The sequence below is a fragment of the Ictidomys tridecemlineatus genome, chromosome 6, assembly GCF_052094955.1.
Source record: "Ictidomys tridecemlineatus isolate mIctTri1 chromosome 6, mIctTri1.hap1, whole genome shotgun sequence".
In the NCBI taxonomy this organism is placed as follows: domain Eukaryota; kingdom Metazoa; phylum Chordata; class Mammalia; order Rodentia; family Sciuridae; genus Ictidomys; species Ictidomys tridecemlineatus.
In genome coordinates, this window is record NC_135482.1 from 44,637,142 (window position 1) to 44,656,401 (window position 19,260).

General features: G+C 35.7%; 1 protein-coding gene across 3 annotated transcripts in view; it reads left to right on the forward strand.

The window, feature by feature from the left end:
* Ptprr (protein tyrosine phosphatase receptor type R) overlaps positions 1–19,260 on the forward strand; it is a 253,577-nt gene that overhangs the window by 211,697 nt on the left and 22,620 nt on the right. For 2 of the 3 annotated variants that reach the window (XM_078053133.1, XM_078053135.1), the window contains 2 exons: positions 8,278–8,357; positions 8,782–8,919. In XM_078053133.1, the coding sequence (XP_077909259.1) occupies positions 8,278–8,357; positions 8,782–8,919 (218 nt within the window). The remainder of the gene's footprint in view (positions 1–8,277; positions 8,358–8,781; positions 8,920–19,260) is intronic. The other variant, XM_078053134.1, reaches the window with a different exon arrangement.

The following is a 19,260-nucleotide window of genomic DNA, read 5'->3' on the forward strand; positions in this document are numbered from 1 at the left end:
ATGGAGCTACAAAGATTTATTTGAAGTATTGACATTGAAATAGTTTAAATTCCATCAATTCACTTTTAAAACAGCAAATAAATTCTCCATACTTATCATAAGCACTTAAACTCAAGCAGTTGAAGAATTTCTGGGGTTTTTGTTTGTTTGATTTTGCAGTGCTGGACATCAGAATCAGAGCCTTGTACATGCAAGGCAAATGCTCTACCACTGAGTTAGATCTCCAGCCCAGAGTTACTATTAACACTGTTAATGCGCCTGGAGGCCTCCCCTTTGGTGGAATTGAAATGCATTGTTAGTCACTCCACACCAACATTTTAACTAGTCTATATAGTCAAATCTATTTACCTCAGCTCTAATCACTGTCAAAAGACATTCTATGACTACAACTAGCTAAAAGGGATGAATGTGCTCTGTGTAAGAATTGGTTCTCTCTTCACTGCTAAAATTTTCATCTAAAATATACTGAACGTTAAGTAATTCATCCACCACAATTATTATATGTACAGGAACCGCCGTCTAATTTCAGAAGGATTTGGAAATTACTAGGATTATTTCAAAGTTCAGCCTTCTCTGTTTCCTGCCCTGATGATATCAGACAACTGCGCCACAACCCTGTGTCAGCTTTTCCATTCCCAGAACTGGGTGGACCGTTTTCTCAACCAGGGGCACCTGTGCTGACAACTGATGTTTGGAATGATGGATTTTCTGTTGAAAGTGCTTGTAGCCCAAGTATCCCACCCAACCTTGTTGCACGAAATATTATTTAGCAAATAGAGTTTTGACAAGCCACACTCTTGGCTGAAAATTATTATGAGAGACTGAAATGAAATGGGCAAAGCTGTTCTTTATGATTTATTTTAGAATGTAATACGAGATAAATTTAAAACATTAAGTTAGTTGATGATTGGCCATTGACCAAGATTTGAAACATTATGTTTGTTTTTATTGTTTTAACCTACAATAAACTCCTTTTACATTTAAAATTTTGGTAGTTTGAACACAACAGTAATGCCATATAATTTTGAGGATTTTTTTTAGTGCATAGATACCAAGAACTCATTCAATTTTAACTGTTTCTCTGAGGACAGGATAATGTTAGCCTGGTTCAGAACAATGTATATGGTAGATTGAAGTGCTAAAGTCAAGTTTATGTCAAATTATTTTGTAATATAAATAAATATTAGTCATAAAAAATGTTCTACCCCAAATCTCAAAAGCAGTAGGGAAAAGCCCAATCATATAACAATATGAAATTATTAGCATCCAATGAAGTAAAATAATAAAAACTATGTACACTTTTTCACTTATACAAAAATAAGGCAACACATACAAAATTAAAGAACACTGTTTACTCTGACTATTCTTTTTTACTTAAAAATGTAGTGCCTAGTTATGTTTTTAACTTAAATTATGCTTTTATATTTTTATATTAAGTACTTACTACAAGGTAGATATTCAAACAAGTGAACCACTCTTGAAGGCAACAGATTGAGTTAGATTATTTCCTACTCCACTAAAAAACATTCACAATTTGTAACAGGCTACTAAATGTTCCTTTGTCATCTTTTTCTTCATCTCAAGTGATAATAATAACAAGTGATAATAATTCTAGCTTCCAAGGACATTGAAAGAATTAAATGATATTGTATGTAAAATGACAAGCAAAGTTCCAATAAATAATACGATACTGTTGGTTTCTGTTTTCCCTCCCTGACTAAATGATGATGAATCCATCAGTTGCAGAATAAATTACGGAAAATGTTCTTCTGTATAGAAGGGTTCACAGGTTCAAAAGCATAGTATTCAAGAGCCCTCTTTTATAATTTTCATTTGCTTTTTACAAGTGATCTTCTATATAATCACCATCAACTCTCTACAGCTATGGATATGTTCTATATAATTCCAATATGATAGCCCATTAACCATTTGTAGCAAGTGAGCACTTGAAGATTATAGCTAATGCAGCTAGAGGAACTGATTTCTAAATTTTATTTCATATTTAGATAAATTAATTAGCTTCATATGACTAATTGGCTACTGCATTAGACAGTGCGGGCTTGGTATCTTCTCTCTCTCTTTCCTTCTCATTTCCTGATTTATGTTGATTAGTCTGTGAAACCATTCTTTTCATTCCTGGCTTTGTTCACATGCTACAGTGATATATTTTTCCCCATCTAACCAATTTATCTCTTGACTTCAAAGCTCAAATGCACTTCTTCCTGGGGGGAAAATTTTGACACAGACTAACCTTTGATAAAATCTAGTATAATGTTAGTCACATCAGGATCCAGGTATCATTTTGTCTGTTAAATGGAAAATTTGAGATTACAGCATATATTTTAGAGAGACCAAGGTGAGGAAATTTCATAAATATAAATTTGACAGAACAAATTTAAATACAGACTTGGTGAAACAAATCTATATTTCTGTCCAATAAAGTTGAAAGGAAACATGAACAAGGAGGAGAAAAGAAGGGAGATAAGGAAAAAGGAATTATGGGAAATAAGAAAAAAAGAGGAGAGGAGGAGAAAAATAAAAGGGCAGAGCAAAATAAAAAGAGAAATAATGATCAGTATTCAAATAATATGTGTAATTATTATTGCTACTACCCTGATGTATCATAAATGCTTTGCTAAGTATTTAACATAGTTCAGAAGTATTTGGTTAAAATTATCATAGTGAATTTGACTAATATGTAGACTTAAATGCATAGTATTAATAAAATTGTGGAGGTAGTGATGAAAATGATGATGATGATGGTGGTAAAGTATATTTTTAATCCTCAGCTGTTTTAATAGTCTAACCCAATATATTAAAAAGCTTTAGTTGGAAGTCTACTTTTCCCCTATTCAGTCATATGTTGGGTTCTTTGCTTTAAAGATAAAAAAAAGTATTTGAAAACCTCTGAATACTTGGAAATTACTATAAATTACTAATTTCCAACATAAACTTTAGCTTGACATGGAATCGCTTCTACATAGTTATAAAATCGGGTTCCTAGTAAATCATATACATCATAAGCATTTCAAAATCTGAAGGGACTGGGACTCTTTTCAAGCCTGAGTGGTTTAGGGCATTTATGGAAACTTCTAATAATCAGTGGATACTAAAAGGAATGAAAGTTTGCTTGTTTCATTTTCTTAGAAAAGAAAAAAAAATCTGGAAAGTCAAAAGCAATGTTTTAACTATTTCTAATAGAAATTAATTCTAGTATTAAACTTTCTTTGAACACATACCAGACAGAAATGATATAGGATACAAAAGTGAATTACATACAACTTGTTGCCCTCAAGAGATTTTCCACAATCCATTCAGGGTAGGCAGAAATTTAAGCACTCAAAATGCAGGATGATACATACTGAAATAAAATGCAAGGAGTCTAAGCAAAATAGTGAATGGCTAGTGCTGCCTGGTAAGGCCAAGGAGGGCCTCTGAAAGACATATCATTAGAACTGAGCCCTGAATAATTGAGAAAGACTACTTTACCAGGCAGAGATGTCAAAGTATACAATATGTGCAAATGCCTGGAACCTATAAGGACATGGAATGTTTGGGTGATTGCCCTAGATCCATGGAGCTAGGTCAAAAGGTACATGTGGGAAAGTGCCTATGGAGAAAATGTCACTGAAGACCTGCTGTGCTCTACTAAGTAAGAAACTTGGATTTCATCCTCTGGGCCTTCACTGTCCAAGAAAAAAACTACTAGCCACATATGGCTACATAAATTTAAATTTAAATGAATTTGAAGTAATTAAAATGTTCATTCCTCAATTCATAGTAGCCACACGTCAAGAGTTCAATGGCCACATGTGACTAGTGGTCACACATGATAACTAGAGACAGCTTCTTCCAAACAGGGGAATGGATTTGAAACAGTTTGTTGTAGACAACATAGAAGAAATCAGTACAGTGGGTAATTTAGTGATATCCAGGCTGGTCTAATCACTGCAGGCATTTTGGTGGCAATGCTATAGAACCTGGGGCTTAATTATAGACTAAAAGGAATATCTTTTATTATATCACCAAAATTTTTTTCTTTTACTTAGCAAATGTGAACTTTGATCCTAAGAAAATCTGAATTCAACTTCTGAATGTGCACCAAACCTGGATGTATAGAATACGCCTACTCTGTTTAATGCCTCCCTAAGCAGAACTGATTTGTGATAATACTATCCCTTTCTGATATCTTTTTCCAAAATTTATATATATATACGTATATATATATATATATATTCCAAAATTTATATATATATATATATATAAATTTTAACTATTTCTAATAGAAATTAATTCGTGTGTGTGTGTGTGTGTGTGTGTGTGTGTGTGTGTGTGTGTGTATCAGTAAACACACCCAACATAGTAATGGTTTAAATAAATTGGAAGTGCATTTCCCTCCAGGTATAAGCTTCCTGGTCGGTATGGTGGCTTTGCCACATCCTTCATGTCAAGTCTTCTCTCTGGTTATTTTGCCATCCCCAGAGCCTTGGTTTCCTTTGCATGCTGAGATGCTGGTCACTGCAACCATGTTTTAAGCAGCGATGGAGTGAGAGTGGAAGAAGGAGAACATCACCCCTCACTTCACTCCTTTGGTGTAAAAATTACACACATCCCTGACTTTCACCTTTCACATTGAGAACTTAGTCATGTGGCCACAACTAATTGCCAGAGATGATAATAATTAGAGGAGTCTTATGCTGTGCATTATACCAAGGCCCTGCCAGAACCTGGGTGGGATTTTGTTATTAAAGAAAGAGGGAGAGTGAATACCAGGAGACAACTGTCTTTTATACACATCTGGGTGTGTGGGGGAGTGTGGGGGTGTGGGGGTGTATGCGCACGCTCGCATGTGTGTATGTGAGCTGTGCATGCTGTTGTGTGCTCCAGCTGATGACAGCAGAAATGCCAGATGGCCCCACACATGCTCAGCAAGATGCTTAAGGGGACTGCACAGTCCAAAGCTCCCAGTCAGGTCCCCTTCTCTCTGTTATCATTAATTGGAGTATGTTCAGTGAATCCTGATGTTTGCTCCACTGTGGCTTCTCTTTGGGATTGTTTCTAATTTTATATTCTGCAAAGAATTTTGATCCATATGGTTGACAAAAGATATGCAAAGAAAAATGGAATAATTTCACTCTGAATGTTAAAATGCAGCTCATAGGAATTCAAAGAAATTTGGTAGGGCAAGGGGAAAGGGAAAGACGAGAGAACAAAAGAGCTGCCTACCACAAGCTCTTTGACATTATGAAGGACTTGGTAAATTTTATTCAGACCGAGAGGTTTTACCAACAAGAATAAATTTAGATGGGGATGGGGGGATAGGGACTAAAGCTTATATTTGGAGGATATGCTTTTTAAAAAAAAATGGATAAAACATCATGAAAACAAAGGTAGGCACAAGCTCTTTATGGAAAATGGCCTGTGCACATGAAGGTACCCTGCTACTGCTGTTGTGGGAAATATAGAGAGCTGCCACGACTTCAGCAGATCTGGGGGAAATGAGGTGTGTTTGAGTGACAGGTGCCAGCTTCTGACTCCTAGAACCTGCACTATGAGGGCTCCAAGTGATAAGCTAACTTAGGAAACATTGCCAGGGCCCATTTTCTGCTCTAAGGAGGGTAGTCTGCTTCAGGATCATTTTCCCCAACACAACCCTTCAGGAGGAACTCAAATAAAAGCTGGAAGCCCTCATCCCAAGAGAGAGCTCCATGTTGCTGAGCCCAGTCCACAGTCCCTTATGAACTATCCTAACTCAACTGGTCCTTATCAAGTCCTCTAAGTACCCTGTAGTCATCCTTTTTCCTTTAGATCATCCAAAAGAACACACCGGGAACTTGTGCAATGTGTTTTATATGAAGCTGAATGAAGTCCAGCTACTATGAAGCACAGCATTACCAAGGGATGTACACACTGATTTCTAGGATTGATTGAAATCTCCTGGATAGTGATTGCTTACATCTGACAGGACCAGGAGCTGTTATACCTGTGCCTTATCCAATCAGCATTTTGGTCTTCACAAGCCATTCTGTAAATTCAAGCAGAATTGGGGCTTCTCTTCCTAAAACCAGATATCTTACAGATCAAATCCGTTTTATCCATCCCTGAATGGAAGCTCCTATTACTTCTAAGATTTGCCTTCATTTCAAACACCCTATGGACTGATGAGTGAAATTTAGCTTTATATTTTCAACGTCACCTTTGATAATGGCCTTTATGGCTCTGACTTTGATAACGTGGGTGGGTTCATTCTCTGCTTTACTTCTTCTGAGCTACACGACCTACCTCGGGTGAGTTACCTAACCCTTCTATGCTTCCATTAACTAATCTAGATAAAGAGAATGTTAATAGTATCTACTTTATAAAGCCATGATAATTAGGTGACAGAATGCATAAAAGGCTGATAGCTGCTCTATCTCTGGCATACATTCAGCCCACAGTGAGTATAATGACAACCATGTATTGTCACCCCAGTGTTTGGTGATGGCCTCCTTATTTTTCCTCATATTACCTATCACCTGCTATATAACAAATTATCTTGAAATTTAGTGGCTTAAAGCAATAAACATCTCACAGTTTCCATGCATCAGGAATTGGCTTGGTTGGATAGTTCTGGTACAGGATCGTGTGTGAAGTTTCTGTTGAGACCTTGAGCAGGGGTGCAGTCAGCTGAAGGCGTGACTTGCGCTGAAGGATCTCCTTCCAAGAGGGCTCCCTCATTTTGGCTGTGCTGTTTGGCTACTTGAGCTCCCTCAAGACAAACAGCTTCCTCCAGGGAAAACAACCCAAGAAAGAAAGCAAAGAGGAAGTGGTATATCCTTTAGGACCTGGGTAGCTCTGTCAACTTTGTCACATTTCATTCATTAGATGTGAATCATTCATTTCTGCCCACACTTTAGGGAATGTGATCGGGACTCTACTTTTTTGTAGACAGAGTATCAAAGAAGTTGTGGCTGTATTTTCACACCACACCACTCCTAGTCTTATGGGCTGACTTGTCTTTTTTTTTTTTTTTAACCAGTTATAGCTTTTATTATCTTTAATAGCAATTATATGTGAAGCTAAATGTAATATAAATTTAAATAATAAATATTAAATGTATGTTGGTTGGGCCAGATTTGTTACATTTTCAATTACCTCTAACTCCACTCACACGTATTCTATGCAACTTTCTTCCTCTAGTTCTCCCTACCTCACTTTATCTATGATTTTCTCAGCTTGGCCTGTGAATAAAAGAGATTGTCTCCTTGTCTTACACACAGACTGTCTTACTTCAGGATATGCGTATAGAAGGCGGGGTGCTTCCTTGCTACAGCCCAGTTTTTATACCACCTTCCACTGAGAAATGCTGAAAAGCATTGAATTTTCTATTACTTCAGGAAGAAACTAGGCAACTCCTAGGATGTAACACGTGGAATGTAATTATCAGTTCGTGTGGCTGCCAGCATTAGGGAAGCAACATGGCATAGTCTAAGGATGCTCTAGAGTAGATAGCAGATGTTCAGAGCCCGACTCCATTACTTACTTCCTGACTGTGTACTCTTGGGCAAGTAATTTAACTTCTCTGTTTGTTTGCTATTTGAAAGTTGGGGGTATCAATTTAGGTATTTTTATGAATGACTTATGAAGACTAAACAACATCACACCTGTAAAGTATTGTGAACAGACTCTGACATCTATTGGGTAATCAGCACAGGCTGTTGGTAATTTTATGATCAGACTGGGAACTCACTGAAATGAATTGTGGTTCTCTTTAAAAGCTCCCTCTTTTGTTGCTTTGCTCTACCCTCCATCCCCACACTGATAGACACTGTCAGGCACCTAGTGAAATAGTCTTGCCTATCTCAGGAAATCAGGGGGTCTGGCTAGGGTCCAAGTTCATGAAGGAAGGCCAGGTGATTCACCTCTGAAGGGATAGAAGAAAGATAGGAAGACCGAAACCTGGTTCAAATTCCAAATGCCAAGAAAATGAGGATATTCATGAGAGATGGGGTCAAGTATCGAAAGCCCATGAAAAATGACAAGAAGCATAAACTCATCATCTCTTCCTCATGGACAAGATTTATGTCAGTAGCAGAAGTTAAGATGGGCCCAAAGGTCCCTTAGTAAACATTGATGGCTCAAGAGACGAAGACAACATGTATAAAGGGCCAACACTGGCACATGCCAGACAATCAGTGTATAAGTTAACCAGTGTGCCACTTGCAGGTTATAGGTGTTTTAAGAAATTTTAAAAGAGTATATTTATTTAATGTATTTTTTTCTTGTTTCCTCCATTAGATCCTCACAGCAGAGTGTGTTTAAGGCCAAAGAATGTAACTGATTCACTGAGCACCTACATTAATGCTAATTATATTAGGGTAAGTAAATAAATAGAAATTTCTTTCTGGTGAGCATGTCGACATACTTTGAATTATTGATTTTAGGTTGAGTTTTGCTTTTCTTCACCTCTCAGAGTTTGATTTCAATTGGTTGCTAGCAAGGGTATCTGTTTGTTGTAATTTGTCAACCCTGTGTGAATCCTTCACAGTGAGTCCTCCTTTTAGTCCCTGACTACGGTCTCCACACAGGTGCTCTGGTGAGGATGGAGAATTACAACCCTCAGTACCAAATGCCCTGCTGAACTTGCTAGGAAAACAGCCACATGCATCATGGTGCTAGAATCAATGAAGCTCTTGCAACCATGTTGCCTTTGGACCAGGACAGCCAAAGATCTTTCCCCTAAATGTTCACTGCAAGGCATCAACTTAAAAGACAATATGTTTGTATCTTTACTCCAACTAGGGCTACAGTGGCAAGGAGAAAGCATTCATTGCCACGCAGGGTCCCATGATCAACACCGTGAATGACTTCTGGCAGATGGTTTGGCAGGAAGACAGCCCTGTGATTGTTATGATCACAAAACTCAAAGAAAAAAATGAGGTATGATCTTTAGCCAAGTTCTGGATGTTATGCACGTTCTAGTGCTAGGGAAGAGGTTTTGTGTAAGTAAAATCACCATATACCTCTGACAGGTAGATTTAACCTACTTTGTCCCAATTGTCCCAGGTGTGAAACACATATTAAAAACTTAAATAAAGTTATATAATATATAACAAAATTATATAATATTCAATATAATTATATAAAACACTTAATGTTAATATTAAATAATACTAAATTACTGTTGATATTCTTAATGTATAATAATATTAGTTAATATAGTCAAATATATAAACTCTTGATTTGGATTTCCAACCTATTTTAATGCACTTGTGTCAATTTTGTTGAAATTTTTATAGAATTAGAAGTTAATGGGTTAAGATGGAAATTTTGAGACATTTAAAGGTTAGGTCACTTTATACTTCTGAAAAATGGTAATTGGTATTGGTCTATGAGTGACAGTTTTCCTTCAGACAAGTCAATATACTTAGCGTGCACACATCTCACTTGTACCCATAGTCTCAGTAAGGACATTGAATGATTCATGAAGTCTAGTCTCCTAGGTATTACTTATATTTTAGGACATCTTATTGGGGTAATTCATATTTTGATTTTAGTCAACATTTTCTTCTCAAAATTATTATACCAGGACTTTTCCATAACAATAAGAATTTAGGAAAACTGATCTTTTCCTTATACCCTTTTGGTGAATTGTAACTCTTGACGGTAGTAGAATCCTGCTACTAATTGAAAGAACCCAGGCTCAGAAAAACAGCTATTTGTAAGCTTTAAAAAGTTTGCTGTTTTCCCCCCATTTTTACTATAATAGATGACACATTTTTCTGATTATACTGGGAAAATAAGTATGTTTTTGGCCAATATACAAAGTTATACACTTAATTAACTATATGGCTTACTAATAAACACACTTCTGTGTGAATCTGATATGAGAGCCTCAGGTAGTATGATAAAAATAACTCCTAATATTCTCAGTTTCACATACAATACCACCCTGTCAACATATTAAGTCACTGACAATTCCTGCACAGTTGTTTAAAATACATGGCGTTTTGACTTTGTGAGAGAAGATTCTTCAAGTTTAAAAGGTATATTCTTTGTAGGCATACATCCACATGGACATACACAGAATTTATGAAATACAGCAGACCTATATAACCTGAAAAACCTTCCACCACAAAACCAGTTACACTGGGTAAAATGTGAAACAACATGTAGAGTGGAGCTTGTAAAAAAGAAAGGAAAGGAAATTCTGGTGCTCAAAAATTTAATAAAGCATAAGACCAGAGAATCAAGTATTACTTGTGTTTTAATAAATACTAGACACAAATCCTGGGCTTGCAAGAACCATAAGTTGAAACTGAGACCTTCCATAAAGTGAACATCCATAGGGGATATACTTAACAGTAAAAAAGTAAACCTCAAAAATAAACCTGCCTTCTAAAAAGGAATGTAATAGGAAATTAATTTGTCTAAATCTGTCCTCCTTGTGGGATAAAAAATGCTCTCAAGTATTTGAAGGTGAGAAACCCAAGAATTTTAAAATCAGAAATTGCCAGATAGGGTAATTAACCTAAGTGAAGTATCAAGATGATAGCACACTGCTCTTTATAGAAACAGCGGCAATAATTTCCAAATGCACATAATCTCCATATAGGCCTCACAGAATTTCCAGAAAAACACTCAGTCAAATGTAAATGCACAAATCAAAATTATAAGACATACAATTAAATAAAATATGATAAGGAAAAATAGGGAAAGCAACCAATAGTACAAACAGATCCACAAGAAATTAAAATAACATAAACTTATGAACGTAGGATTTTAAAAATAATTTAGCATACAAACTATAAAGTAAAATAATCAACAAAACAACAAGTCATTATCAAAAAAAGACTAAGAATATTTATAATCAAACCAAAAAGTATTAGAAATAAACATATTATATAGACATTAAAATGAAAAAATAATATGTAGACACTAAAACGAAAAAAAGATTACCAGGCAGGTTTATAAAGGTAAACATAGCTCAGTAATTAGAGAATTAGAAGATAGAACTGATGAGATTACCTGAAAGATCAAGCTGAAGAGACATGAAGAATAATATTTAAATACCCCCATGAAATGTTTAATGGATGACTTAGAAGAAAAAACAATGTGAGGAAAAGAAATATTTTTTAAAAGATGGCTACATATTTTCCAAGTCATTGAAAGACATGGGCTTCAAATTTGAAAGGCACCATAAATCCAAGGCTAGGTAAGTAAACCTAAATCCACAGCTAGACACATCTGTGGAAAACACCAAAGAGATGATGTTAACAATCAGATTAACTAGCAAAAGACTAGTTAACTGAGGACAAAACAAACAAACAATAACAATACAAAAATACAATAGGGCCAAAAATCAGTAGAATAATACCTAGAAAGGATTGGGGGATGGGGGGACTTGACAACCCTAAACCCAGCAAATCCATCATACAAGGATGAGGGTAAGAGTAAACATTTCAAACAAACAAAAAATGAAAGAATTTAATACCAATAGGATCTTACCAAATTGCAAGGAGATTTAATCCAGAAAAGAAGAGTCAAATATAATAAATAATAGCAAGAAAAGAAATGAAAGAATTAGGGTAGAATTAAAGTACTGGACAATGATAATAAAGCATGAAGAGAGTTAAAAAATATTTCTATGTTAGTCATGAAAAGGGCAGAAATACAAACTAAGATTAGACTTTAAGAGAAATGTGCATGTTAAATTTTCTACGTACTAAAAGAATGGAAGTAGAATGCATAATTTCCAATCTGGCAGAAGAAAAAACAGATAAAATTTTTAAAATTAACTAAAAAAAAAGAAAAAGGAATATAGAAAAATCAAGTAAAGTTTTTTACAAATTGTAGGCTAGAAATAAATCCAAATAAATTGGTAATCATGCTAAATATGAATAAATAACTTGCCCATAAAATACCAGAGTTTACAAAATTGATAAATGTAGTTATAGTCTGTCTACAAGAGGACACAGAAATGTTAAAATTCTATTTCTTCTATTAAAAATAAAATCATAGCCAGGCATGGTAGCATATACCTATATGGGCTGAGGCAAGAGGATGGCATGTTCAAGGTCAGCCTCAGCAACTTGGTGAGACCCTGTCTCAAAACAAAATAAAAGGGCTAAGGATGTAGCTCAGTGGTAGAGTTTAATCCCCAGTGTGGCAAAAAAATATACAGAAACAAAATAAGTATAAGAAAAGTACCTTAATCTATTTAATCATTTGGAAATATGAATATGTAAATATTTTTAAACAATTAGATCATATTTTCCACAGAAAAGAGTACTTCATTGCCAAAATTGCTTATTTATTAAGGGTTAATGTGTGGCAAGGCATATGTGAAACAATATCTCACAAGGATTACCTAATGGTTTTTAGTAGCCATAAGTTAAGTTATGGCTTTTGTTCTCATGAGCATTTAATCCTTTAATTTGTGATGCATTCTAATGTTTGTTCACTCATAGAAAATCTCAGAAATACACTTTCAATGCTTTAACTTGTTCTTGAAGTAGAGTTTTATCAGGACAGAGGCTAATGTTAGTCTGAAAGCATTCCTTAGAGGGTACATAGTATGTGACATTTTAAAAAAACTTAACATGAGCAATTAGGAATATGCCAAGCCCCAGCAAATGATTGCTCTTCTCCAGCTCCAAGACCAGCATTGTCATCCAACCAGAACTGCTGTCTATGGCAAAAACTCATGTTATGCACAGTCCACTCACCAAGGATGCTCAGAGCTCTCCATTCTGAGCCTGCAAAGGAATGGAATCCATCTCGTTCCTTCAAGGGCAACAATCTTATTGGACCTAACCTGTTGGTTATGTTCTCAGATTTCAGTCTCTGTAGGAAAGCCAAGTGGACCTGTAAAGGCTAGAATACCTTTTTAAAATAATTCCCACACTAAAGGGTAGTTGAGATTTTTATTTTTTTCTTCCACTGCCTAATTCATACATGGAGAAGTGGATGGTTGGTTTTTCCTATTTGGAGCCTCTTTTCTTTTTCAGTGTTTGAGATATACTTATTAGGAATATCAGTATCAAACGTGTCATTGTACATCTTCCATGTGTAATCTGCTACTTTTCTTCCCCCTGTAGCCAGGCATAATCCAAAACATTGCAAGAAATATTTTTGATTTTATAAAGATAACTTTAAATAAAGATGAAAATTCCTTTCGGTCCAAACACTCTAAAGATGTAAATACAATGCTCTAGAGGATACTTTGATGTTTTGCAGATCAAATGATACTGAAAAGTCTGGCTTGAAAGGAATGCACAGTAGATTTTGCACTACCAGGAAAATGCTGTTTACCGAAAATGTGCCAACTTTCTTTTGTGTTAAGCGTCATTGTTTGGAAGAGACAAAAATCATTTCCTCCAAAAAATATGGAGGTGGAGTTATCTTTAGAAGTTCCCACGCTTTGTGTGTTTATGAACCTTTCTACTTTCTAATGAATAACTGAGTGAATAATTGCCATCTTTTATTCCAAAATCCCAATATTCTATTTCTCACTTCTTATAAAATGAGGATAAGCAAAAGTGAAAAAATAAGGGTAAAAAATTAGTTTTGATGTTATAATTAAAAAGATTTAATTGCTTGTAAATTTGAGTTCCCTCATTTAGATAAATCTCAACAAGAAGGGATTTTCTTTTGAAATAAAGAAATATTAAAACACAATATTCAAATTCTTTATACATAAAATATTCTATTACTGGAGAAGACAGAGTGAACAAAGCATATAAAACTGGAACTAGATCAACTCCAGATTTACAAGTAGTGTTTTTGCACATCCAGGGAACCAGTGTCCTTAGACTACCTCTGTACATGGCTTGCTGCTTGACACTCCCTTCTGTGTAAATGTTGAGCATAATACACATTTTTAGCCTCTACCATCTATTGAATATCTGTACTAAACAGTCATACATAAATTTAGTTACTTCTCACTCTAACTCTACAAAGTAGTTTTTACATTTCCACACTGTAGATAAGAACACTGAAACTTGGAGAGATTAAGTCGTTTTACTTAAAGCTTCAAAGTTAGTGAGTGTTGGAATTCAAATTTTAATCCAGGTTTATTTGATTTCAAAATCCAGGCACTTATTCATGATTCCATCATAGAGGACAAAAAAAAATAAAATAACTGCAAAACTTTGGAAGACAAACAACCCACTATTGCTCTCAGAGAACAGTAAGACACCAAATTTATCTTTCACAAAGTGAGGAGATTACTTAGTAATTTGGCTTAATAATACTTCTTTTGAGGATTTAATGCAGCCACATTCTCTCACTATTTTTGCATTCGTCTTTCATCTTAGTTAAGCTATGCGACATAAGTACCACAGACTCCATTTTACCTACTGATTTACTTATTCAGGTATTGCAAACAATTTCACCTAGAAAAGCCACATAAAGGAATCCTATTTTAACTTTTTCCTTCTTTCGTTTCGTTCTCATCTGTATCTGATAAAATTACAGAAAATAATCACTTTAGTTATATTTATGTGGCCAAAGAGTTTACAGGATGCCTTTGGGTCTGCAGAGTAAGTGCCCAAGGGGAAACCACAGTCCAGAAAAACAACACATACAAAAGCATCCAAGAAACCACAGAGTGGGCATGAGTTGAGCAGTTTGGTGTGATTTGAGCACATGTGACTTAGTAAGGAGTGAAGGGAAATGAGACTGCAAAAGTAAGTCGCATTGAATAGAGAACTATGCTAAAAAAAACTTTGGACTTCATTATATAGGCAGCTGGGCACCCCTGAAGATGTTTTTGAAGGAGAGTGAAATAATGCAATTTGTATAGCAGGGATATAATTGGCAGCGAGACATGTAATTTTGATTTAAAAAAATAACCAATGTGATCCTGCAAGCTGTACACGTGGAAAAATGAGAATTAATACCCCATTTGAATCAAATGAATGATATGTCAAGATCATTGTATTGTCTTGAGCAACTAATTAAAAAAAAATCAAGGGGAAGTAGGGAATGTAGGTTGGGAAATTGTAGCAACTTCCAGGTAAGAAATAATGGGGTATAGAAGTAAGGCAGTGGCTGAGAGTACTGAGGAAAAGGAATTCCAGAGATAGAAGCCACAGGGCTTAGTTCTTGACTGAATATGAGAGATGTAAAGGACAGTTTGACTTCAGGATTTGGGTGTTGGAGGCTGAGTGGGTGGTGATGTCATGCCCCTACATGGGGAACAAGGGAGATGAAAGAAAAAAAATGAGCTTCATTTTTCAAGTATAAAGTGTGAGGGTTCTAGAGACTTTGGGATGGTAAAGTCAATTAAATAGGTAGAAATAAGGGTTTGGAGCTCTGGAGAAAAGTGTAGGTAGGAGATAGAGATCAGACAGGTGGTGGTTGAAGTTGTGGGAAGATACATAATTGATGTAAAAAGAATAAAAAGGGGATTTGTATTCTCTTGTATATTCTGCTTTTTAATATTATATTATGAGCATCCTTCATCTTGATAATTCATCAAAACATTATTTTTAAAGAACTAGAATTTCATTGTGTGGATATAATAAAATATATGTAATCATTAATATATTAATAGATTCTTAGATTATTTGCACTTTTTGGTCTGGATCTCTGTTTCTTTAAGATATATTTATAGAAGTGGAATTCCTTGACCAAATCATAGGAACTGTAGAAAGAACATATTCCTAATATACATCTAATTGTATATCATCTTCAGTATCTGAAACTCTCCAGCTAATCTCAGTGACGTCCATTCACAGTTCCTCTTATAAAACATCCAAAGTTATACATGTTTGTGTACAGCACTTCACTCTTAACAAATATTTATCATCTACCATCAAACACTAATGTAAACATTTAGACTAGATCTTTATTGACAAAACCAGCAAAAATCCCACCCTTTATGACATTTGTAGATGAAGAGGAGGAAATACAATAAATAAGACACAAAATAAATCAATACTATATACAGTTATATACAATGATATTGGTACATTATTATATGCAGCATGTATACTGCATATAATATACTATATATCAAATATGTTTATTACCACTGATTCTATAGGGGAAAAAAGTAAGCATAAGGGAGGATAAGGGAGATGGGAGGCAGTGTGTAATATCAAATTAAGTGCTGACTGTGGGCATCTTTGAACAAAACATGGTAGAGAATTAGTCAGGCAAAGATCCAGCATAAGGCAGAAGCCACAACCAGTGACATGGAGTCTCCTTGTGTGTTGAGGACCGGCAAGGAGGCCAGAGTGGCTGAAGCCAAATGTACAAGGGAAAGAGTGGTGGGAAGAGAAGTCAAAGATGTGACTATTGCCCAGCAATAACCCACTGAGGGTTAATGTCAGAACTTGGTGGGAGTCTTGGTTCTCAAACTCACCTTCTGAAAAGTAGGGAAAACATGGCTTCTTAACCTTGAAAAGATATTGGAGGGGATTAAGTAATATTTTACATCTTGATTACTTTGTACATTAAAAACTACTATGCTAATATTAGCACAAAGGGAAGCCCTAGGTTCCATCCCTCGTACTGAAAAAAAAAACTCATTTTTAATTATAAGACTCTGTCCTTTTTGTTTGAATGTTATTCTAAAGCTAGAGTCCTAAATCATATAGCTTGTGTATATCATACCCTTTTCTATATCATCAAAATTTCACATTTCTTTAAAGTGAGTGAAAACATAGAGAACCTAGTGACAAAATATAAATGGAGAAATCATAATTAGATTTTTAAACTTTACATGAACTTTAATGTTGTCGCAACTTTACCTGATCTGACTATCGTTTTCTTTACTGATTCACTTCTTTCCCAATGAAAAAATATATTCAACCCATGTAATAATCTTATAAAACTTTTTTTTTAACCTTAGAAGTAGAAAGTTGTGATACTTTCCCTTTTTCCCTTCCCATAATAAGGGTCACAGCTGACACTCCTATAACAGAAGGCAGTTTAACAACATAAAAATATAGCAAATTTATTTTTATCAAAGCCTTATATGACGTGAGAGTTTTTGGAAATGAAGGCCTGAAGACCCAGGGAAAACTCTATTTTCATGCTTAGGTTTGATAAAGAAGGGACAGCTATATAGAAATGTGATTGGACAAAAGGGTGTAATCTAATGGGAGAAGGGGAGATACTTCTTGTCCTTTCTGTGTATGGCTCCTTCCTCCCAGATATGGGACAAAACCCCTCCGGAACATGGGTCCTATGATCTATTCTCAAATGAGATAGGTCAGAGAAATTTTGATTGCCAGCTCCTACACAGAAAGGCAAGGCTTCCAGTTTTATGGTTTGCTTTGGAGGAGGGGAGGTTCTCATTTCTGTGAACTGCCTTGAAGAACAGAAACGCTGATGTCTAAGACTCATCTTGGAGGAGAAAGACAAGAGGAGTCAGGAGGGCAAGAGAAGGTCACTTCTAAGGACACTTGTGAAGCCCTCTAGTTACCTGAGTTGAAACACACCAAGTGCCTACCTTGGGATGGTGTTTTCTAAGCTCCAACACGCTCCCCTACTTCACTGATTTACATAATATTTAATTAAATTACCAAGCTTCAATAATGAGAACAGCTGCCATAAAGAGGTTTCAGTTTAAATGCTGCTTAGTAAACATACAGCCTCCAAACTGGTGGTAGGTAGAAATAGTAGGTCCAATAAAAGGGAACCAAGAGCTTGAGCGTTGCTGGGCATCAGCATGTTATAGAGGGGAGAGGGCTTCCGTTGATGCTGTCTTTAAGTAAGCTTGGTTAAGAGTCCATGTGAGAACCCAAGACAGAAAGTTGAATTTATAAAGTGGTGGTTTCCCAGAGGGTCTCAGCTCCAGAAGGAGTTTGCCCAGAGACCCAAAACACTTGAGCTTCAGTTTCCTCAGCTATAAAGGGATTTGAAATACAGTAATACCTACTACCTGCTCTACATACCTCAAAGGATTGTAGAAGGGACTCAATGACAAAATATTGGTGAAAATACTTTTATATGAAATCACTAGTCAATTAATAATGTTTGGCTGGAGTGCTGGAAACAAGAGTAACTATAATAATTTTAGACAATCTCACCCATTCTATCCCTTTCTTATGTATCAATAAGTGAAATTGAGCATCTTCTTTTTATTTATTTAGAGACATGTTCTATGTGGTGGTACAAGTCTTTAGATCATAGAGCAAAATCTCTGGTTTTAAATGTACAAACAGGAAAATAACTTGAAAATAGGTGTCTCATTTCCAGGTAGCTAAACTACTAGCTAGAATTCTTTCTTCTTTAAACATAAATAGCCCTCATTTGGTAGGGGTGATAGAGGATGGTCAAAGGGGGAAAAATCATAAAAATATATGAATTTGCATTGTTTCACATTGTATTCCACTTTTGCTATCAACTACTAATTAGAAAGAATCAATTATTGTCCACAATCTTTTCAGTCAGCGTTTGATAATTACATACTTACCCTAGAAGCACACGGTCCTCTAAAAACCTCATTTTTCTCCAAATTATGAATTCTTAAGATTGATAGATAATTTGACAAAAGGATCAGCCTAGTTGGGAGAATAGCGATGTTTTAGGGTTATATTCTGCTACATAGCATGCTATTTCAAATTACCTACATTTAGTGTGATTTCATAATATCATCTGCAAGATAGCATTTTGCTTCCTTGCATTTTCTGCCTCTTTCATATCATTGTTAGCACCACACTAAAGAAACCCTAAAAAGCTGCTCAGGAAAATAATTTGAACATGAACTTGTGCTCTTAGAAACAGCTCCATTTGCAGCTCTCCCCCACTTCATATTCAACAGCACCCACACTTATCTGGTCTCTTTTTCTACTTTCTTCTAAAAGGGGGAAAATGTATTCAGTGTGTAAAAATAAGCTATTGTATCTCTGAAAGGAGATGGGATGCTAATTAAGGGTTGTTGGAAGGAACAAGTCACATTGCATTGTCTACGGGAGCCGGCTGCCAATTGCTTTTTTGGTAAAGCGTCAAGGAAAACATTCAAGAGGCCAGGGCCAGCTTGGGAGAGAAGCAAGCAGCCGAAGCTTCCACTTATCAAGGAGGTGCAGAAGCCTGCTCAAGTACTGTTACCAGAGTCAGGTGCAGGCAGCGAGCTCCTGCCTGGCAGCTTTCCTTACTGGTTTCGAGAGCCACCTTTCTAAATGGGAGCCTGCTGCTCAGGTCTGATCGGGGACAATGGGGCACGTATGCCAGACTACTGCACCACTGCTTGCCTCTTTCTTTGGTCAATTCTTTTTCCAAGATTCTTTGTCACTCTTCTTGGATTCATCCAGGAGACATGGGTTT